The sequence below is a fragment of the Solanum tuberosum genome, unplaced genomic scaffold (genome assembly GCF_000226075.1).
Source record: "Solanum tuberosum cultivar DM 1-3 516 R44 unplaced genomic scaffold, SolTub_3.0 scf00081, whole genome shotgun sequence".
NCBI lineage: Eukaryota > Viridiplantae > Streptophyta > Magnoliopsida > Solanales > Solanaceae > Solanum > Solanum tuberosum.
Genome location: NW_006239008.1, coordinates 153,793 through 178,128, shown reverse-complemented (window position 1 = coordinate 178,128; position 24,336 = coordinate 153,793). Strand labels below are relative to the sequence as shown.

The 24,336-nt window shown below is 34.1% G+C and overlaps 1 protein-coding gene and 1 non-coding gene across 2 annotated transcripts in view; one reads left to right on the top strand and one right to left on the bottom strand.

Moving 5' to 3' along the window:
• The window catches only part of LOC102594320 (probable 3-hydroxyisobutyryl-CoA hydrolase 3), a 46,757-nt gene that overhangs the window by 13,550 nt on the left and 8,871 nt on the right, over nt 1-24,336 (bottom strand). The window contains exons 6-9 of the mRNA XM_006346627.2: nt 7,116-7,195; nt 6,957-7,040; nt 6,753-6,837; nt 6,576-6,661 (exon numbers count right to left, since the gene is read on the bottom strand). Of these exons, the coding sequence (XP_006346689.1) occupies nt 6,576-6,661; nt 6,753-6,837; nt 6,957-7,040; nt 7,116-7,195 (335 nt within the window). The remainder of the gene's footprint in view (nt 1-6,575; nt 6,662-6,752; nt 6,838-6,956; nt 7,041-7,115; nt 7,196-24,336) is intronic.
• MIR8041A (microRNA MIR8041a) lies at nt 10,522-10,592 on the top strand. The gene has a single exon (NR_127203.1). It is a non-coding gene; the product is annotated as a microRNA MIR8041a (primary transcript).

The following is a 24,336-nucleotide window of genomic DNA, read 5'->3' as shown; positions in this document are numbered from 1 at the left end:
TTTTGTATTGTAAGGGTTGTGTCCCTCTTGTGTTGTAGTCATGTTTTAAGATGGCTACCTTGAGACGTAGTACTTCGACTTTGTATTAAAGGTTTAAATGAGGTGACATTTAAGTCTTGTGTTATATTATGAAAAAAGTTTTAAATTTTCCGATATTTTTCTATGATAAATGTTATGACGAATGCTAAGGGCTTGTATAAGACCTCCGAAAGGTCGAATACGCCGGTAGCGACTAGGGGGTGCTCTCGGGTCGTTATAATCAGGCTCACCAACTGTGGTATACTTGAAGCTTGACATCAAGGAAGAAAAGGCGAGAAGAAGTACCAATCAAAGACTTGCCAAGTGAGTCGGCGAGCTAGACTAATATCGCCGATTGGGTCACCAAATAAAATTTTGGTTGAGATTGGGAAAAGTATAAATAGCTAAGAGGAAAGAGAAAATTCATCTTACACTTTGAACATTCTAAAATTTTGTATGTTAAACAATCTTGTAATCCATTTTAGTGGAATTTGGAGTTGGGTTTCTTAGATTTTGAAGTTGTAATTCATCAATTCAAATGGCTGACACAGTTTTTGGTATAATTTATATTAATTCCAATATGATTAGCTAAACCCCCAATTTTAGGGGTGTGCCATTGAAGTCGGGTATTGATTAATTTAGTAGAATTTTGAGTATTGCTCTATTTTACACTAGTTTACATGGATTCAAACTAATTATCATGTGTTAATTCATGAATTGAGGTTGTAAACTTGGTTCTACGTTAGATCTTCATGTATTGCTTGAAATGGGTTACATGAAGTGGATGGTAGTTTGATCCTTGCATATTAGATTTGCATTCCTTGTTTTCTTGAAAAAAGAACTTTGGGGTTTCACTTCTAATGGCTAGATATTTTTTGAAAGATAAAATATATGTTAAGCCAATGGATTGTTTAGTAGACTCTATATGGGAGGCTTCGAAAAGAACTCATATGGTAAGCATGTTGTTATTGAGAAAAGCAATATTGTATTTGAGATTAACCTAGCCGCGGCTAAAATTATTTAGCAATCGCATCCATTATTTGAAATCCATACTCACTTCCACACACTCCTAGATTGTCACTCCACTTGCAAAACACTCGGTTTAATTTACTCTTGTGAAAATTGGTTACTAAATCATCTTAATTTGATATTTGGAGCTATCCAACTTTGTTTATGTTGAACACTTATTACTATCTCACTACAATACATTAGAACAAAATTTATCTTCGTAATTAAATTCTTACATATACCACTCCCTGTGGGACTCGACCCCCACCTCATCCATTGGGTAATTATATTCCTAACGATTCTCTACTCCTTGAACTATTGTACGAGTAATCTAAGCTTTATTAGATAGTGAATATTCTAAGCATATGACAAGCAAAACTACCTCAATGAACTTCAAGGTGTAGGTGTCTATTTTGAAAATGGAAAGAAAGGATATATTTTGGGTGTTAGAAAGATCTCTTGATCATGCTATTGAAGATGTATACTGTGTGAGTGGATTGAAGTATAGCCTACTCAATATGTATCAATTTTGTATGTCACAAAGTGAGAATGCCAATTTGTGGCACCGAACATGTCAGTGACTTTCTACTCAACAAACTTGTCTCAAAGGACCAGATATGTGGGGTACCAACGATTAAATTTGTACACGATAAATTTTTTGATGGATGTGACAAAGACAAACAAAGCAGGACTTCATTCAAATAAAAGAAGCAAGTCTGCACTACCAGGCCTTTTAAATTACTACACGTGGACTTATGTGGACCTATAAAGGTTCAAAGCAGAGGAGGGAAAAATGCATATTGGTGCTAGTAGATGCTTTCTCAAGAATCGGTTTCCCAAGTGGAATACAGAAAACATTCTTGGGAACACCTATGGTATCCAAATCATAAAAGGGATGCCTAATTTCAAGTGAAATACATACACCATTCTTGAAAAACCCCGTAGTATGAAAACTCTGAAATGGATGCATAATTTCAAGTGAAATACAAACACCATTCTTGCTCTCGTATGAATTATTTTACAGAATTTACCTTGGCCCTATTACAAATGGGATGTGTTATGTCGGATAGTAGTACTTGTTGGCACCCTTATTGTGATACATAAATCTGACTTGTCTAAGACGAGACCCACCACAACAAAGATGAGAATTGAGGTTGACTTAGTTAAATCTCTAATTACAAAGGTTATTATTGAATATCAATTCAGAAGTCATGCTAGAAACCTTCAAATAGAAGGCTGAGTATAAATTTGCTCCATTCTTTTGCTCCCATTGCAAATGAAAGGTCATCTTGCAAAAAATGTATATTAGGCCAACCGAATGCTTCAAGGGATAGAAATAGATCGAGGAATCGTGGGAAAGAAGGGAATAATGTTTTACCCAATATAATAGCAACAACCATAAGAAAAGGAACCAAGACGTCTCTACAAATTAGACAAATGTATTAACTCATGAGGTTGATATTGTGATGTCAATGATCAAGACCATGGAAGACACTCTGAAAGCAGAAGCAGATGAATGGAAACATGTAGATGAAAGGAAGGATAAGGATAAGAATATCCTCTTTCATCAGCAAACTCAAAACAAAACAGGAAGCAACCTATTCCAAAATAAGAACCAAGAAGAGGGTTATGGCAGCCTATAACTAGAAAGAAATAAGACAATGGAAATCAGCAGCCCACATGACAACCAGAAAACCAATCAAGAATAAGAGTTCCCTCAAAGTCAGATCATCAGGATTTATATTGGAGAAACAACAAAAGGATAGTTCTAGGGAAACTAAAGACAAACATTCCTCTTTCATTACTTCATTCTTTCCATATTCCTCTCCTTTGTTCACTGTTACTCATCAAATGACACTCAGTTCATATCTTTAAGTTCGATCAGGGGGTGCGGGCGTGTTCATTCTCGCATTCATTCTACCCAGTCAAAACGATGGGAACGATTGAAAGCAGCTTACTCAAAGCCTGGTAAGTCACATCTATTACCTGTAGAATATTGGACTGGAAGGGGGAAACCCCTCAATCCTTATTTGAAGGGACATATAATAGATTTTCTCCAAAAGGAATTAAAACCTAAGGAGTTACAACTCTTTCCTGAAGGGTTGGTGTTTGATAATGAGTAGGAGGGTTAGGAGAAACAAAAGAACCACCACTATTATCCTGGGACAAACTGATAAATAGATGCACTCTTACCAAATGTTATATGCACACCAATATTCTCATGACTTTTGAGATTGATTACTCAGAGACTTTTTCAAACCTTAGACCTATCAGTTTAAGAAATGTCATCACTAAAGTCATTGCCAAAATATTTAACTCTAAGTTTTGTCAATATTCTTTGTAGCATCATCTACAAAAATTGAACTCGCCATATTAAAGGGAGATTCATAGAAGAGAAAATATTACTGGCCCAAAAGATCATCAATGATATCAATAAACCTAATTAAAGGAGCAGTGTGGTTAAGAAACTAGACATAACAAAAGTCTATGATAGAGTTTCATGTGAATTTTTTGCCTATTTAAGAAGAAATTTGTCTCTTATCAGTACTGGATCAACATGTTTTATAACTACAACTCCATTAATTAGTAGAAATTGACTTTTTCACTCTAAAAAGGGCCTCATACAAGGGGATCCTCTATCCCCATCTTTGTTCATCCTTAGTATAGAGGTACTCGCACAAATAAGGAATAATTTGTTAATATCTACCAATTATATTAGATTCTACATGAATTCTAACCATCCTTAGGTTAACCATCTTTCTTTTGTCAATGATACCATAATTTTCTAAAATGATAGAAAAAGGACTATGACTCTAGTTATAAAGACCCTATCTAACTAGAAGAAAGTTTTTGGTCAATTGATTATCAATAACAAAAGTTGTTTTGCCATGAGCTCTAAAACTAGTCTTGTTTCCACTAACAGATCTCTATCAAATATCTTGGATTCCTTATAATCACATGTAGAAAAGGGATTGAGAAATTCTTAGATATGGTCAACATGGTTATTGGTAGGATCTAATGATGGCATACCAAGCTCTTATCTTCTGGTGGCAAGGCTATAACGATCAAACATGTTCTGTTGGCTCTCCCTATCCATATCTTAGTTGTTGTTACCCTTCCTAATTTCACCTTAGACTTGATAGAAAATTTCATTGTCGAATATTTTTGGTCTGATTAAGATGGTATAGAAAAATTTCATTGTGCCTCTTTGAATAACCATTGTTATCCTTATAAAGAAGGAGGTGTTGATTTCAGGGCCTTGGCAAATATTTATAAAGCTTTCACAACTAAATAGTGGAGGTCTATAAGAATTTGTAGGGTTCTTTGGAGCAATTTCATTCTGGCTAAATAGTGTTGGAATAAGCACCTTGTCACTGTCCCTCAGAGCATAGGCAACTCTCACACTTGTGATACTAAGCAAAACATGGACCTTAACATAAAGTGGGACATTGGTAAAGGGAACATTTCTCTTTGGCGTGATGATTGATCTTCTCTGGGACTCTGTATCAGTATATTTCCAGTGGTCATACCCCTCAAAATATTATGCTTACGAATGTACTTTCTGTTGTTCATCTTGTATTCCTAAGATACTTTGAACAAAATTTTAAAGAATGATAATAAATAATAAAGTTTAAAGAGTATTTTCAAACTAGAAAATTAAAATTAGTAGAGAAAAAATAGAATCAAAAACAGATTAGAAATAATATAAAAATATTTTTCTCAAAGAAAGAAAATACGAGCCCACTGAATGCACAGTGTCTCCTTAAGGAATTATTCCCCTCAAGTACCCGAGGTTAATGGAATATATCCTCCCAGGATAGAACGATCTTACTCACCGATGTATCGATACCTAAAACCACGGTATCAGCGAACCACTCAACGACATTAAAGTACACTTAGAATACTAGATTTAGTAGTAGTAGAAGAAGTCCAGAAAAATTAGCTCCAACCAAAATGAGAGAAAATCTCTCAATTTATAAAAAACAAAGGGTAGTATGAAAAAGTTCTTATTGTGTCTTACCGGAAAGGTCACAAACCTTTAGAAAAGGCACAATCTTTCGGAAATGTTACAACCTTTCATAAAAGTCACATGAAGTCGCAATTTTTCATAAAAGTCACAACTCTTTATTTTCCATTCACACCTTTTAAAACCCAACACTTTCCAACAATTTGTGGTACCGGGAGAAATTGGATTTTGATCTCTTAGATGATTTAAAACTCAAGATTATCTTATTTAATATCTCCCTTTACGAGGACATTGAAGATAAGGCTAATTTTGAATATGTCCAACTCTTAGAACTTCTCTATTCGATCTACCTAGGAATTCATCAAACAGAGAAGTGATATTAATCAAATTAATTGTAAGAGATGTATTGATAATAAACTCTGGACTGATAAGAGAATTTTCAGGTTGGGAATCGTTGGAGCCCCAATGCTATTGATGCATACCCTCTAATGCTACTACCTTAGAAAATGTAAAGCACGTATTTCACAGACATCACACCAAACCCATTTGGATTATGTTTAAGAAATTCTAATCTGAATATGATCCTTTCGAATTGGTGGAATTTTATATCTCATAATCTTACATCACAAAAAATAAACTATCTATTGTCGTATGTTGGGAGTCATAAAAGTCTGGATAGGGGACCAACAACTCAGCAGAAGTTGATCCAATGTTTTTTGGGATAAAATAGTGCACGACTAGGACTAGGAGTGGCAAACGAGCGAGTCGAGTCGAATATGAGTCGATCAAAAAATGAGTAAAATAAAAATAAATAAATTACTCGACTCGACTCGACTCACATTTTAAATGGGTAAAAACAAATTACCCAATGGATAACCATATTACCCATATTTTAATAGAAATCTTGTTAAAAGTTTTAAAAACAAAAAAAAAATTAAAGTTTTTTTTATCACTTCATTCCACCCCTACCCCCTATCCTAAAAAAATGTAAAAAAAAAATTAAAAAAATTACCACCCCCCCCTAAAGCTTTTTTATTACTTCACTCCACCCCCTACCCCCTATCCCAAAAAAAATGTAAAAAAAGTTTTATTTTTTTATAGATTTTTTTTTATAAAAAAAAGACTTTCTTACTGCCCCATCCTTTATCACTTTTTCTTGTTTGTGTGAATGCATATCTTTTACCCATTCTATCCATTTAACTACCCACTTTTAAATGGGTAATATGGGTATTATTCATTTTTACCCATTTTTAAATGAGTTGGATATTCAATCCATTTAAAATGAGTAAATATGAACGGATACCCATATTAATTACCCATTCTGCCACCCTATGCACGACCAAGGGGATGATAGGGGAAACATAGTCTATGCTTCTCACTAAATGGATATTGGAAATTGCCTTGGAGGATCAAAAACCGTATAAAGGAGATCTAGATGACCAAGATTGAATGCATACATAGTGTTTTTTGGGAATGTATCCCTATTTTGTATTTGTATAAAGTGCTTATTGATTTGTTGGGTTGTGTACCTGAGAAATACAAAGAGTTGTAGAAAACAAATTAATGTAAAATTGCATGATACCTTTGAATAAACAAAATGAGTTGCAAGGCCAGATGCAATCATTTCAGAGCCATTTATTTTTGCCCCTGTTAATCCTAAGTATTCTCCTGTAAGTAAGATTGAGTGATACACAAATCACATTAAGAAAAAAGTGTTAAAGTCATATAAAATTTGTTAAGAGAAAAATTAAATGATTACCAAAATGGCCAGGTAATCTTGAAAGAAAATAAGATGCCCCAACATCCGGATAATGTCCAAATGAGGCTTCTGGCATGGCAAATACCTACTTATACACAAATAAATAATTGTTAAAACGAAAGGATCTCCTATAAAATAAAACAAAATATTCATCTTTCAAACATTAATATTATAATTTTAGAAGAAATTAGCTATAAAGCTCACCGTATTTTCAGTTACAATACGGAATTTAGCATTCATGGAAAGACCAGCACCTCCTCCCATTACAGCTCCATTGATAAGGAAAACCTTCATGCATGCATGCATGTTTAATAATTGAATATATAATTTATTTCTAGGATACATACTACTGATAAAACTTACAACTGGTTTTTTGTATGTCGCCACCAAATAATCCAAAGTTAGCTGGTTTTTGTAAAACTCCTTAACACAATACAAGTCTCCTATTATACCACATCATCAAACACACAATTTTAGTTTCTACTTTCTATATAAACTTCAAATCAACTAGTCTACCATCTATCTTAAAACAAAAGGATTTTTTTCTAATTTATATATATATATATATAAACTACACCAGCCTTGCATCCATGCTTCTGGTCTCTGGATAACATTTTATCTTAGCCTTATTTATTTGTATTGGTCCATCAAGAAAACATAGGGAAAACCAACGTAGTCCCTCAAATTTTCTACCATAAAATTAGGTTAACCGATAGACAGGGTTGGGTTTAATAATATATTTTTTATCAAATTGATCTTTAATTTAACAATATTTAAAAAAAATAGAATTCATGTTACTTTTTATAAAAACAAAAACTACGGGCTGTCCATCAATTTTTTGGTCTAGATCCAATCAACTCATTTAGTAGAAAACATAGGGACAACCCGACCCTATCTATGAATGTTCTACTTAAAATCGGAATTGTTTTCGATTCCCCTTCGTTGACCCCCCTTCGATTCCACTTAAAATTAGTTTTTCTTCAATTACATTATTATTGTTGGATTTTAATTATATACCTTCGATCTAAATGTATTAGTTTATTTAGGTTAATTACTTTTATATATTACGTGTATTACCATATAATTTGTGATCAAGGTAGACACTTTACTAACCAAAAAATGTGTAGTGATCACTTTTGATGTCATTGAAATGATATATATTTGATCCTCATTGTCAATATTATGAATGTATTAGTTTGAAATTTATAAATTTAGGTTCTTGGCATTGTTAAGTACTTATCACTTTGTTAATTTTTAATTTGTAGATTCAGGTTCAAAGCTTTATTTATTTGAAATTTGTATATTTAGCTATTAATTTTTGTTTTAACGTTGAAAATATAATATTTTAAAAATACGAAAATTTGATAACCATAATTTAATAATTACAAGAATTTATAAAAATGATTTTTGAGGGTGTTCTTGGATTAATTATAATTGGCCATTACATACTCAAATTCCATAACTGTATATAATTTTAATAATTAACCATTAAATACTCAATATATAATTTCATTGAAATCCAAGTAACTTTAGGAGGTCGGATAATTATCAACCATTTTTAAACAATAAAATTTAATTATCAATACATGCAACTTAATTAATCTAATTTATAATTAAATATCTATATTTTTTAGATAAATCATAGTATGCTGATATATGAAAAGACTAATGAAAATTGTGTTTACTCAATTACATGATTTAGAGCTTATGGGAGTGTCTTGTGCATTTTAGGTAAAAAAGAGTTTGAAATCAAGTAAGTATAGAACAAAAAGTTGATGATACTCAAAATGAAGTCCAAGGCAAAGCCAGAAGCTCGCCTAGCGGGATGGAAAGAGAAGGGGGCCAAAATTAACACCCCTCTTAAATTAAGCCCCTACACGAAGCACAGGGAGGGCAAAGGAAAAGACCTTTGTGACGCGAGGGGCATGATGAGATAATACACCTCTACTATAGACCTACATAATTTTAGGCCCTTTCCTAGTCTTATTTGGTAGACCCTCAAAGATGATTTCAACATTATAAATACAATACTTATGAATTTTAAAACAAGAATTTGACCATATTGATGAGAGAAACGATGTAGGAGTATAGAAAGAAGACAAAATACTATTATTTTAGGGTTATTTCTAAATTCTTAAGATAGATTACCTTATTTGTTGTTTTTGAAGCTAATATTGTGTAGTAAGATTGTAAGTGGCTAAAAGCCTTCATTCTAAGGTTATGGTCATTGTATGAACAATAGTTTTCAATCCTTTATTATTGTAAATTCTACCATACATGTCTTTATTTCTTGATATTATGCTTACTATTTTGTGGTTTCGTGTACCATAAGAAAAATGAATAATTCCTAGGGAAACTTGAGAGAATAAACCTAGAAATAGAATGTGAATTAAGGGGAGTAGGGTTCGTCTGCTGATGGATCTACTGCTAGGACTAAGTCGTACCTAATTTTTCCTACTTGTCTTAAATATAATACGATATATAAATGTATTTTGAGTGGTTTACCACATCCCCTCTCAATGATGTAGGTGCGAGGCCAATCTAGGTAGGTGGTTAGAGTCTTGGGAGACCACGGTCATATTATCAACCAAGTGACTTAGCAAGTCAATAAATATCTTAGTCATGCTTAACAACAGTAAAAACAATATGATGGAATTACACAAGCATCATAGCCCTAGGCTTTAATAACTCTAAGAACAACACCCACAATCATTCTTACTTACTTGCATTACTTAGTATAATTAGTAGGTTAAACAACAACAGCCAACTCTCTCTTGAACTAAATACCATTTATTCTCATAACGATAGTAATGGAATCTGTAGCTTGTCAGCAACTAAATTTCTGAGGGATCAGTAAACCCAATTACCTTGGTAGGTGAAATTTAGGTAAACCATAAAATGGTTTCACTTGTTTAACCTTGACATTTTTGACACATAGTGATGTCATGGATGACATCAATATGAAGAATTCATTCCTATAAATAGATAGTTCTTAATTCATTTTCAAATCATCATCTCACTTGCCTTCTCACCTTCTAAGGCATTTGATGTTCTCTCTCTTGTAGTATTTCACTTGTATTCTTTGCAGAGTGAAATAAATATTGGTGCAGTTGTTCTTTGGTGGACGTAGGATAATTTTGATCCGAACCACATTAAATATTGTTGTTCTTCCTTGTTCTTTATTTTCACGTTTTCGCTAACAATTGGTATCAGAACCAAGGTTCTGTCTGAGTATGCTCTGTGGTTGTAGCATAATCTAAACTTCCACATCAGAAAAGAATTACTTTGGTTTTCTGTATTTTCAAATACATTGTAGTAGAAAAGGAAGAAGAAGTAAAGATGAGTTCCATGAACGAAATTGATAAATTTAGTGGGCGCAACAACTTCAATATCTGGAAGATCCAGATGATGGCGTTACTGCGGAGGGAAGGTTCAATCCATGATATTGACAGAAAGTACCCTGATAACATATCAGATTCCGACGAGAAGATTGAAGGAGATGCATTAAGTGTAATCCAACTGTCCCTTGCACCTAACGTACTTTGTGAAGTGAGTACAAGTATCGAGGAGACGGCCAAATAGTTATGGAAAAGGCTGGAAGGGCTTTACCAGGATCGGTCAGTGACAACAAGGATGTTGTTACAACGGCGTCTTCACACATTTAAGATGGAGTCAGGTACTTTATTGCAGGACCGTCTAGATGCGTTCAACAAACTTGTGATGGACTTACAAACTGCTGGAATTAAACAGGATGAGGAGACGCTAGCATGTGCTTTGCTATTTTCATTGACTTCAAAATATTGTGATATTGAGAATTCAATGATGTATAGCAAAGAGCCTATCACTCTTGAGCAAGTGCGGCAAACACTTAACTCTTGTGATGTGCGGATGCATTTTGAAGGAGACAAAGGTGACGAAGCTAGTGGGCTCTTTGTGAGAGGTAGTACTAGCCAACAGGGAAGGAGCAAATCGAATTACAGATCAAAGTCTCGTATGAACAAGAAGAATGCGGAGTGTTAGGGCTGTCACAAGAAGGGGCACTTTGAACGAGATTTCCCTATGTCAAAGTCCAAATAAAAGGCGAGTGCATCCATTGTTGAGCAAGTATATGATTCTGATGATGATTATGTACTAACAACATCATGCAATAGTGGAGTCTATGACAACAAATGAGTGTTAGACTCTGGTTGTACTCTGCATATGACATTCCGAAGATATTGGTTCAGTAGTTATGAAACAAGTGGAGGAACCGTATTAATGGGCAACAATGCAACTTGTAAAATAGTTGGCATTGGTTCAGTTCGTGTTCGCTGCCATGATGGAACCGTGAGGACTATTACAGAAGTCCGTCATGTTCCTAATATGAAGAAAAACTTGATCTCCCTGGGTAATTTGGATAAACAAGGCTACAAGTACATGAGTGAAGGAGGAACTATGAAAGTGACTAAAAGGTCTTTAGTCATGTTGAAGGCCAAGCTGGAGGATGGCTTCTACACACTTGCGGGAAGCACCATTATTGGCTCTGTAAATGCATCTACAGTGCAGTTATTTAATGATGACAAGGCAAAATTATGGCACATGAGACTAGGCCATATGAGCGCACGAGGATTGGAGATGTTGAGCAACCACAACCTTTTGAATGGTGAGAAGATCAACACACTTGAATTTTGTGAGCACTGCGTCTTAGGGAAGCAGAAAAAGGTCAGCTTCAGCACTAGCAAGCACAAGATGGGAGGGGTGCTAGACTACATCCATTCAGATTTATGAGGTCCCTCTAAGCTTCCATCGAAGAGAGGAAAGAGGTATCTTCTCACATTCATTGATGATTTTTCACGAAAGGTTTGGGTGCGTTTCCTGAAGGCAAAAGGTGATGATATTGAAGCATTTAAAGAGTGGAAGATTTTGGTTGAAGATCAAATGGAGAGAAAAATCAAGTATCTTCGCACAGACAATGGCTTGGAGTTTTGCAGTGAAGAGTTCAATGATTTCTGCAAGGTTCATGGGATCGCAAGGCATAAGACGGTCAGGCATACACCACAACAGAATGGAGTTGCCAAGAGAATGAACAGAACTCTTCTTGAGAAGGCTTGTTGTATGCTCTTACAAGCCAAGATGTCCAAAGTATTTTGGGCTGAAGCAGTTCATACTGCTTCTCATATTGTCAATCGATCTCCGGCATCAGCTATTGATTTTAAGACTCCGAATGAGGTATGGTCAGGTGAACCCTCTAACTATTCGTACTTGTGAATATTTGGGTGTCAAGCTTATTATCATGTTAATGAAGGAAAACTTGAACCAAGGGCTAAAAAGGCCATATTCGTAGGGTATGTAGATGGAGTAATAGGGTACAAACTTTGGTGTTTGTCCTTACTCAAATTTATAGTTAGTAGAGATGTTACCTTTGACGAATCATCTATACTTGATCCTCGTAAAGTTTCTGTGGAGTTATCAAGAAATGATAACAACGAGCAGGTGGAGCTACCTGTGTAGCTTACCAAGGAAAAGGATCAAGAGACTCAAATTAAAGAGTCAAAAGATGCAGATCTTGAAGAACTTGCTGTCAATGAACCATACACAATTGTGAAGGGAAGAGACAAAAGGCAGATACGGAAATAGGAATGTCTTATAGAGCAAGAAAATTTGATTGCATATGCATTCGTAGCTGCAGAAGAAGATATTAAGGATCTCGAGCCCTCCTCGTATGTTGAAGCAACTTCTTGAAAAGATGTTGCACAATGGCAATTAGCCATGATGGAAGAGATGGAGTCTCTTCGCAAAAATGAGACATGGGTCTTAGTTAAAAGGCCAAAGGAGAAGAGGATAGTTGGATGCAAATGGGTCTACAGAAAGAAAAAAGGGTATTCCAGAAGTAGAAGATAATAGGTTCAAGGCGAGATTGGTCAAAGGGTTTCAGCCAGAAGAAGGGAATTGACTACAATGAGATCTTCTCTCCAGTCGTGAAACATAACTCAATTCGCATGTTACTAGCATTGGTTGCACAATTTTATTTAGAGCTTCTACAACTTGATGTCAAAATTGCTTTCTTACATGGTGATCTAGAAGAGATAATCTATATGGATAGGTTTCCTAGTTGAAGGAAAAGAAGATCATGTATGCCAACTGAAGAAGTATTTGTATGGTTTGAAGCAATCCCCTAGACAATGGTACAAGAGGTTTGATGCATTCATGACTATACATGGATTTTCGAGGAGTGCATTTGATAGATGTGTGTATCACAAGAAGATGTCTAGTAACTCTATGATTTATCTATTGTTGTATGTTGATGATATGCTTATTGCTACTAACAACATCACAACGATAAATATTTTGAAGAAACTGCTGAGCAAGGAATTTGACATGAAGGATTTGAGAGTTGCAAAGAAAATCCTTGGAATGGAGATTTCAAGAGAAGACGGTGTTGTACATAGGTACATCAAAAAGGTTCTTGAGAGATTCAATATGCATATGAGCAAGCCTGTAAGTACACTGTTAGCTTCTCATTTCAAGCTTTCAGAGTTACAAATGCCCCAATCTATGGATGAGGTGGAGCATATGTCAAAGGTTCCTTATGCAAGCGCAGTTGGTAGCATTATGTATGCTATGATGTGAGTGCACACGTCCAGATATTGCTCAATTTGTAAGTGTGGTAAGCAGGTACATGGCAAATCCAGGAAAAAGGCATTGGGAAGCTGTGAAGTGGATATTGAGATATCTCAAAGGAGCTCCTGATGTTGGCCTAACCTTCTGGAAAAGTGAAGGTATTTCAATTCTCGGCTATATAGATTCTAACTATGCAGGGGATCTTTATAGAAGGAGGTCCACAACTGGATACATCTTTACTCTCGTTGGTAGTGTCGTTAGTTGGAAATCGACTTTACAATCGATTGTCACTTTGTCTACAACAGAGACAGAATATATGGCAGCAACGGAGGCAGTGAAAGAAGCTATCTGGTTGAAAGGTTTGGTGGCAGAATTGAGTTTGGTTCAGTTGGAATCAACTCTAAGATGTGATAGTCAAAGTGCTATTCATTTGATTAAAACTCAAAGATTTCATGAGCGCACCAAACACATTGATGTTCAGATTCCATTTTATTCGAGATGTCATTGAAGAGGGAGCTATCATGGTTGAGAAGGTTATCACAGAAGATACCGCTGCAGACATGTTGACCAAGATAGTTCCGCTTGCCAAGTTTACACACTGCAAGGACTTGGCGGGAGTATGCATCAACTAATACAACTCTAGGAGAACAACTGCTAGGTGGAGCTAGTATGTTCAACAAAGGTTTGATTCTTCTTGTTTCTTACAACGGGATTGCCCAGTAAGCTTAGAAGTTTTGGCCGGAGTTGTTTATACACATGCTCGGAACGCAAACCAAGGTGGAGATTGAAAGAATTGGTTTGGTCTTTGTGGAATCAAACTCAATGGAAGATGAATTAATATGAAGATTTGGTAGGAAGATAATTAGCACAAAATAAAAGTCAAGATAGTATCTTGGTAAGTGAAATTTAGGTAAACCTTAAAATAGTTTCACATGTTTAACCTTGACATTTATGACACATAGTGATGTCATGGATGACATCAATAAGAAGAATTCATTCCTATAAATAGGTAGCTCTTAATTCATTTTCAAATCATCCTCTCACTTGCCTTCTCACCTTCTAAGTCATTTGATGTTCTCTCTTGTAGTATTTCACTTGTATTCTTTGCAGAGTGAAATAAATATTGGTGTAGTTGTACTTTGGTGGACGTAGAATCATTTTGATCCGAACCACGTTAAATATTGTTGTTCTTTCTTGTTCTTTATTTTCACGTTTCCGCTAACAAATATATGATGAGCTAGTGCAACTCTTAAATATGTTGGCAAATTTTAAATAGTTTGGCATCCAGTAATGTTATCTAGACTAGCAAGTCCAAAAGTTATCTGTTGGATTATGTCTATGTTAGTACTTTCCGCCTCCAATCCTCATCCCAAAACACTATATCTTTCAATAGGCATTTACTAGAGGCTCTGCATTACTAATTTTATTCTATATATATTCTTCTATATCTTCAGTATCTTAAAAATGTTTCATTAATGCTATAAATGAGTAGTTATATTTTTTATGAAGGTATGTCAATATTTCAAAAGAGCTTTGGATGTTGTATACTCTAAATAATAACGTTTTGTCTATCATTGAAAACACTTTATGCTTCTTGATTTATTAATCATTGTTGTGACTTGAAGTGGAAATAAAGCATTATTTTTATTTACTTTTTGATGGCCATTTCTTAAGATGTTTGCATGTTTTGATGATAAATATCCATCTTTGATGATTTGGTCAATGTTCTATTCTGATTCATCCTATTATGAATTCTTTATGATTTGCAACTGCTATGTGAGTGGATGGGTCAAGTCTATATCCTCTTTTAGGTGTGGACAATTCATAACCCTATCTTTAGCTTCACTATTAGTTTTCAGAATACTTAGGAGTTTAGTTGGTCCTCCACTTATTGTTTTAATAGTTTTATTAGTTTTTTAGGACCTTGTGAATCTCATCTGAACTGCTATTCATCACTTCATTCATATTATCCACCTTTTTATTCTCATCCTCATCTCAATTTTGGATTTTTTCATCAGGGTCTTACCAACTAACAACTTTATGTTATTTACTTTTTATTCTCATATCCCAAGTGATTATTTCTAAGTCATGTGAGTTGTTGATATGTGTATTGTTGATGTCATTTGTGATTGTTCTATTATTTGTGTCTTGGCCAGTACCTTGTCCACTGTTGATTTTAGTTGTTGTACCAATGGCATTATCTTGTCCATTGGTTTGAGCTCTGTTTTAGTATGGTTGTTTGCCAAAAGTGTTTTTGACCCATTGTTTAGCAGAGATCTTTTTCAACCCATTATTTAACAGAGATCTTTTCTATCTCCTATGAATTTTTCTCCTCAGTTTTCTCTAGTCTTTATCGGTACTTCTGTCAGTGTTTTTTTGTTGTTCTATGTTACAATTGTTCCCACTATTTTTCTAAGGTTTTGTGTTATTATTGTTCCCATTGTTTTTGTGTGAATAGCTAACTTGGATTCCTCTATCATGTTGGTGTCTTTCCTATAAATTTATTGTTGGTGTGCACTGTTGGATCATATTGATGTCCCTATGAAGGTTTTCGTTTTCATCCTTGATCATTCCCTAGCCTCCCCTTTGGTATTATCTACTTCTCCTCTAACTATTCTAAGTTTTTTGTTTCAACAAAACTGTCAACTCGAGTCACCTACTTCCCTTTATCCTTTGATGTATATGTTGGTTTCACGTCAAAATAATCGTTGTTGAGTTGTTTATTAGGTATTTTCTCTTCTTCTATATTTTGTCTTCTCCTCATCCTTAGGATATAAGTCAAGATGAATAACATAAAATTCATTCTCATTATCTCATTGCAACTTGCATCTTTTTTTGTTTTGGAACATAATCATATTGGATTTGTATCCGCTTCTCAACTAAATGCCTCTTGTTCTTCTTTCTCGTGCCTATGTTAATTCGTAGAGAAAATTTTGATGAGAGATCCACCTCCACCATAACCTTAGAACAACTAGGTTTCATTAGATTACATTACCCATGTTCATTTGAAGAGGTTTTCCCACAAATGATGCCATTGGTGAAGTTGTCTGCTTCACTAGGTAATTTAGAGGTAGGTAAGAGATAGATCCACGCAATTACAATTGTCCTTTCTTACTATGTGTTGAACATGAGGTTCCACTTTAATATACACATAGGGTACAATCAATTCATATAGGATAAAAGGTTTCTTTAGATAATAGATTCACATAATCTTCTAGTAGGGCAACTCAAATTAGCACATATAGGTGATGCAACAGACCTATAGTGCATTCTCCCTTTGGTATACATTGTACAAGAATTATACAAAAAAAAAATTATATTTGGCCAACCATATCAGAACTTTTCAACAACTTCATATTTCAGAATATTGCTTAAGATCATCTTTCATCTTCTTCTTCTTCCCATACAATCATTATCTCCATGAATATGCATTATTGGCTTAAACTCAAGGGAAATTTTGGGTTGTAGGGTTGATGTGTATGTTATAGAGTAGTCTTTGTAGTTGTAAAGTTGATATGTGGCTAATGCAATGGATGAATGTGTTGGGTATGTAGCAAGAGTAATGGGAAATGGAGGAAAGATGAAAAGAGAGGAACTTGAAAAACTTGAAGAGTTGAGAACTTGAAAAGTCCTCTTATGCTTTATTGAAAAGGCATTTGTCCCTTATCGGTGGTGGAAAGAAAAATAGGAGAGTTTAAATATAGAAACACTCCTATTAATTGTTAAAAGGGTTAGAAAGAGGGAACCCCCTTGCGCCGTCGTCGTCATCGCTCGGCTTCGGCTTCGGCTTTGGCTTTGGCAAATGATTGAGAGATTATTTTTTTGACAAAGTTTGTTTTAATTATTTTAGTTAATTAACCGAAGCGTTTCAATTAATTAGTTAATTAACCCGATCCGACTCGGATCTACGTGCGACCCGTTTTATTTAAATTTGAATTTTCCGTCGTTGGAAGTGACTGTTCTGAAAGGTTGCAACTTTCAGAAATAGCCATGACCATTTGAAAGGTTGCAAACTTTCATGAATGGTCGTGTGGATTCTGAAAGGATTGCAACCTTTCGGAACCAGTTCCTCTTGCCTATAAATACATTGATTCTTCAGACTTATTCCTTACGAATTTTTCTGATTTCTTCTTCTTTTTCTGCACAAAATTTCTTCGTGTACTTTACTGTTGTAGAGTGGTTCGCTGACACCAGAGTTTTGGGTATCAATACACTGGTGATTGAGATCATTCTATCCTGGGAGGACATATTCCAAAATCAAAACCTCGGATACTAGAGGGGAATAAATTTCCTTAAAGGGGACACTGTGCATTCAGTGGGCTTGATCTTTTTCTGATTCTTGTTTTTTCAGTATTGTGGTACGTTTTACAGTATTTTAGTTTGTCAATTAATTTATGTTCATCTATTCTTACTGGTTTATTAAACTTTTGTTACTTCGTGTTTCTGCAAAGTTTATTGAAATCAGTAATTCTTGGTTTTTAAACACAGATTGATAACAATCTTAAGGAAATTATTTTATACTTTTTAATCTGTGTTTCTGGTGGAGAGAAAAACCCTCGTGGTTTTATACTCCTGTTAAGTTTGCAACTTAAGTTATTGCTTACTGAGTCATTTGTATCAATTTCTGTTTGTTACAGATTCTGAAATGGCTAATGACAATGTTACGGTGGTTGTTGCTGCACCAACCCGAACTGTTGTACCACCAGCAGAGAAACTGGGAAAATTCTCTGGTGCGAATTTCAAATGATGGCATCAACGGGTATTTTTCTGGCTTACCACTCTTGGTCTGCAGAAATTTACCAATGAAGTAACTCCAGTGCCTGCTGCTGAAATGCTAGACAGAGAAAAATTCATGATTATTGAAACATGGAAACAGGCAGACTTCCTATATAAGGGCTACATTTTGAGTGTTTTAGAGGATGACTTATATAATGTCTATAGTGCAATGACAACTTCGAAAGAATTGTGGGATGCACTTAAGAAAAAATATAAGACAGAAGATGCATGCTTGAAAAAGTTTGTGGTCGCAAAGTTTTTAGACTATAAAATGTCAGATAGAAAAACTATAGGATCACTACAAGTGCAGGAACTTCAACTTATTTTCCATGATCTGATTGCTGAAGATATGGTAGTAAATGAAGTGTTTCAAGTGGCTGCAATGATCGAGAAGTTACCTCCTTCGTGGAACGACTTCAAAAATTATTTAAAGCACAAACGTAAGGAAATGAAGCTTGAAGATCTTGTGATTCGGCTCATGATTGAGGAAGATAACAAAATCGACGAAAAGAAGTCTCGTAAGAGTTCAACAGTAATTGGAGTTAATATTATTGAAGAAGCTCCTACCAAAGACAAGAAGAAAAAGAAGTCCAACGGACAGAAGTCAGAACAGGCCAAGAAAAAGTTCAAGGGCAACTGTCACAATTGTGGTAAGGCTGGTCATAAGTCTTCTGACTGTCGTGCTCCAAGAAAGGACAAAGACAAAGACAAAGGCAAAGGCAAAAGTCAAGCAAACATCGTGGAAGAGATGGAAGATGCGGATGACCTTTGTGCAATGATCTCGGAGTGCAATTTAGTTGAAAATCCCAAGGAATGGTTTCTCGACTCAGGTGCCACTCAACATATTTGCTCTATGAAAGAAGCCTTTGCAACGTACACTCCTGTTGAGGTTGATGAAGATTTGTTCATGGGAAACACAGCAACAGCAAGGATTGCAGGAACTGGGAAAGTAATGTTGAAGATGACATCCGGCAAGGTGTTGACTCTGAACAACGTTGTTGACACCCAATTTTGGCCCTCCATTATTTAGTTAATTTTCAAGCTTCTTTAATTTCAAACAATTTGAAATAATTATTTACGAATCTTTCGAGACCATTTTCAAGACAATTTGGTCATTTTCCTATATATATATCTTCATATACTTATAGTATATAAATTTATGTATTTATTACTTTGAATAAATATTTAGAAAAATAGTTTTACTAAAAATAGAGTTTTAACTAAGTGTGCGTTTTACTTCCTCAAAAATCAATTAGCGTACATAACTACTACTCTCTTTATTTCGAAATAATTCTTATGTTAAATGATTATTTGATGTTGTTAAAGTTAAGAAGTTTAATAATTAATTAAATACGTAATTTATATCGCCTTCAATTTATTTAAGATATGGTCAAAGGAGCAAGTCCTTGACTTCCATAGTTATAATTGAAATTCGTTGTTTCTCAATTACAATATTCGCCAATCCTCACAATTCTATATCATTTTGGGCCTTTTTGATGTATTTTCAGAACCCAATTCAACAAATAACCCAAGCCCAACTCTTATAACAAATACCCAGCAACTTTTCAATCAAAGACCCAATTCTTTTAACCCATACATTACAACAGCAGCAAATACCATAAACGACCCGACCCTATACTATTCTTCTTCTTCACGACGCGACAAACCCAACAAAGAGTGAGTATGCCGAAATCCAACGGGCAGAAACCCAGAAAATGCGACCTAAGTCGTGAGCGAGCCCAGCAGCCCACTCCTCGCATGTTCCCTCTCTCTCTTCTCGTACAAGGAGATGTTGGGAATAATCCAGGTGTCTCAATCTCGTGTTCCTCCTGTCCTTGCTCATCAATCGGACGATTCTCTTCACTTTTCCGTTGGGAATTTGGTACGATTGTAGCCTTGGAGAATATTTGATTTGAGATTCTCCCACATCGATCCAACCCCCTTTTTTCTTCCCCTTTTTCCCTTATAAATATGTTTCTCTTCACTGTTCGCGAAAAGAAAAAAAAAGGAGGAATTTTTGGGAGACCCAAAGAGTACCCTAAAAATCTTGGGAATTCTTGGTTCCATAGTTTAAAATTTTAAAACTTTTGTGGTTGTTCGAGTTGAAAGAGGTGGTGGAATTGTCTCCGTCAAACTCGTCGTCCAGTTCGCTGCCCGGAAAGAGGTAAAATTCTTTTTTCTTAGCTTTGTTTAATTCCTAGTTCTTCTTTGTGTTCTGTTATTGTATTGTTAGCTTGGTGTGTATTCTTAGCTTTGTTTTAGCCTCCATAGATTAAACTTTGGTTGATGATTTTCATTCTTACTGTTAGTACTCTATTGTTATAATCGCAAATCTTTCATAGCTTCTTTGGTTCTATTCCTGTTGCTCATATAAATCCCTTCGTAAAGATTACTGTATGTAATTCCTTACATTCGTTCTTGTCATTTATGAGTAGTAAGCATCTGAATTAGTGTTTCACTTCGGTTTCTTTGTTAAGAACTACTGTTTCCAAAATTATTCATTTATTTTCTAATAGTTTTCTTGTTTGACATGATACTGTACCCTTGCTCCTGTTTCGTCATGGTTGATAATTGTCCAAGTTTGTCTCCACGAGATTAGTTACTATTAGAAGTAACTGCTTATCTTATTTATTTGTTGTTGTTGTGTTGTTATTTCCGAATATATTTTCCAGTAAGTTTATATGACTATGTATTTGTTCATTTAATTGCTTTCATTAGTTACTATTAGAATTAACTGCTTATCTTATTTATTTGTTGTTGTTGTGTTGTTATTTCTGAATATATTTTCCAGTAAGTTTATATGACTATGTATTTGTTCATTTAATTGCTTTCTTTTCTCGATTTGTCCAACATAAGTAAACTTGAATTCTGGCATGTCTGTTCTATACTTCTATTTTGCTTCTGGGAGTAGTATGTTGGATTCTTTTTGATCATGCTCGATATGAAGATTGCATTTTAGATTGGATTAATAACTTTGGTCATCTGGGAAAGACACACTTTCAAGTTCAAATTAGATTTATTGTTGTGATCTGGTTACTGCCTCTCTTAAATATTTTTCCATTTCTTTGAAATGTTGGAATTTGTTAAACTTTCCTAGTAACTCATGTTGTATGAACTCATGTTTCAAATTTAGTTGTTCCTCTCGCTTTTTAGGTGCTGAAGTGTCTTAAAATAGCTATATATATGTGTGTTTAGTATTCTTGTTCTTCTTAAATGTTACCTTAATTCTTTCTAAGGTTTTGTTAAGTTTTATAGTAAATATTCAATTGTCCCTTTCCTTATCTATATTCCGATCTTCTTTTCGCTTAAATATATGATTGGAATTTATGATTATGTTATTTCTTGGTTTGAATGTGAAAGAAATATGTTAGGAGTGGAAATTAATTGTTTTCCTCTGTTTCTGTTGGTTTTCTCCTTCGTTTCACATATTTAGCTCGCATTATTATTATTATTATTATTATTATTATTATTTGTTTTATTATTATTATTATTATTATTATTATTATTATTATTATTATTATTATTATTATTATTATTATTATTATTATTATTATTATTATTATTATTAGTTTACATGTCAAATTAATGTTAGCCCCTTCTTGTTAATTTGCTGATCTCTATTCCCATCTTTCTTCTGCGCATGAACTCTCCAAGTTCCCTTGCTTCTTGGCTGCTTTATTTTCAGCTTTTGATGTAGAGTCTTAGATGAATTTTGATATTGTTGTGTCCTAATATAGTAGTCATTATAAGTTTTTCATCCTTTCATAAATTCAATATAGATGAAGAGCATATGCCTTGAATTTTTACTCAATTGTTCTGCCAATTATTTTACTTAGAAGTTAAACCGGTTTGTTAATAAAAATTTTAGCTTTGCGCGTTTGTTTATATGTGCATTTGTTACATGAATATTTTGAGATGGTAGTTTTTAATCTAATTCTTTAGTTGCCACTTTTTTTTTAGCATTCACCGTGTGTAAGTATCGAAATAAATGTGTGACCGTTTCCCAAACTTTTAATCTATTTTATTCCTTTTACCATATGGTACCAAAGTGTTGATTGTTGTTTAAATGGTCCTTATGACGTGATTGGATATTACGATTTCTTTATTCACTATGAGAAGTGCATCTTGGTCATTAAATATTTTTAATTCTCGTTGGCTTTTAGTTATAATCTTATTTTCCTTATGATTAATTTCAACATGTTAAGGCAGTAGCTTTTCAGCAATAATGGGTTTGTTGGACAAATTGCCGAATTGATATCCTTAAACCTTATCTCTTAGTTTAACTATTAAAGAATTTGTTCATTTACTTATCCTTATTTCTTTCATTTTCTTTTCATGAACTCTCTCCGAATGAGTCCAATGGACTCCCCTCCCTTGCATTTTTCTCTTCTTGAGTCAACCTCATCGGAATCGTGAAAGGGAAGCTAATATTAATGGGTTAAATTCCAAACCAGTAGCAGCAGCAGTCCCAAAGGGACTAAAATCGGAAATTTTTGGACTTTAATTAGTCCAAGTTGCAGCAGTAGCAGCAGTCCCAAAGGGACTAAAAATGGGAATTTTTGGACTTCAATAAGTCCAATTTGCAGCAGTAGCAGCAGCCCCCGAATGGCTGAAAAATTGAAGTTCTGGACTTAAAGTCCCATATAATAAAAATCAGCAGCAGCGATAGCATTCCAAAGGGCTGAAAATCTGAAAAATTGGACTTGAAAAGTTTCAATTTGAGTGCAGTTGTGGCGGCAGAACCAGAAAGGGGCCAAAGTTCCCTTTTCATCAAGTTCTTTATTTTATTTAGTTATCTACTCTATTTGTGAATATATGTTGATGATCACTAACTTTTAAACATTTTTATTTTGTTAATTTAGATGAATCCTCGGGAGTTCTTTCACGACTTTATTTTGTTATTTATTTACTTTAAGTATTTAAATTTTCAAAATTCATTCAAGTTAAACAATTTAAGCTTATTAGAATAACTTAAGAACCTTTCATGTTCTTTCATAGTTATTGAAAAGCTTTGAATCCATTTATGAGTTTGAACTAACTATTTAGTTCAAATTTTTTGAATAGGATAAAATTGTTAAGTTTCTTAAACTAAATTAGTTGTCTTTAAAATTAACTCAGGATTTTGTATGAATGACTTAAGGAATATTCTTTCGAGTTGTTAAACAAGGTCCTTTAATCCATGTTTATGAGTTTGAATTAATCGTATGATTCAAAATATGACTATAGATAAAAGTTTTAAGTTAGGATTATTCTTGAGATTTTTAGAAGTATCAAGAAATTTTATCTAAGTTTCAAATGAGATTTTTATAATTAAGGAACCATATTTTACAAAGTTAGCCAAATTTTTAAAATCTGTCGGTCAACTGCGTGTTAGCGGATTCTCTAAGATGCCTAAACCCTTCCTTAGAGAATTATTTGAACCCTACCCGACTCTGGTTTTATTTAATATGTTTTCTTTCAAATAATCCTTTTTTAAATGGTTTTCTTAATTTTTCCTAAAAAACTAAGTGGCGACTCCCAAATTATAATTTTTTCCAAAACTTAACTAAAATTGCCAAAGTTGCGAAATTGGTTTCGAAACCTTAGTTTTCGAAATCAAGTCGTAACAAACGTTCTGCACGTTCCTAGTATTAGGAAGAATTTAGTTTCTATTGCACTGCTCGTTAAAAACGGGTTTAAGTGTGTCCTAGTTAGTGACAAAGCTGTAATAAGTAAGAATGAGATGTTCTTAGGAAAAGGCTACCTCACCGAAGGCCTCTTCAAACTGAATGTAATGGTTATTGACAGTATTAATAAGAATTCTGCTTCTGTTTACTTATTGGAGTCAAATGATTTATGGCATGCCCGTTTGGGACATGTAATTACAAAGCCTTGCGAAAATTGGTTACTTTTGAAGTATTGCCTGATTTTAAATGCGATAAATCGAAATGCGAAATTTGTGTGGAAAGTAAGTTTGTAAAACATCCTTATAAGTATGTTGAAAGAAATTCAAAACGTTTAGACTTAATTCACACAGATATATGCGATATGAAATCGACACCATCTCGTGGTGGGAAAAAGTATTTTATAACTTTTATTGACGATTGCACTCGATTTTGTTATGTATATTTGAGCAATTGATGCATTTAAGCAATACATAAATAAAGTGGAGAATCAATTGAATCAAGCAATACATAAATAAAGTGGAGAATCAATTGAATCTAAAGAT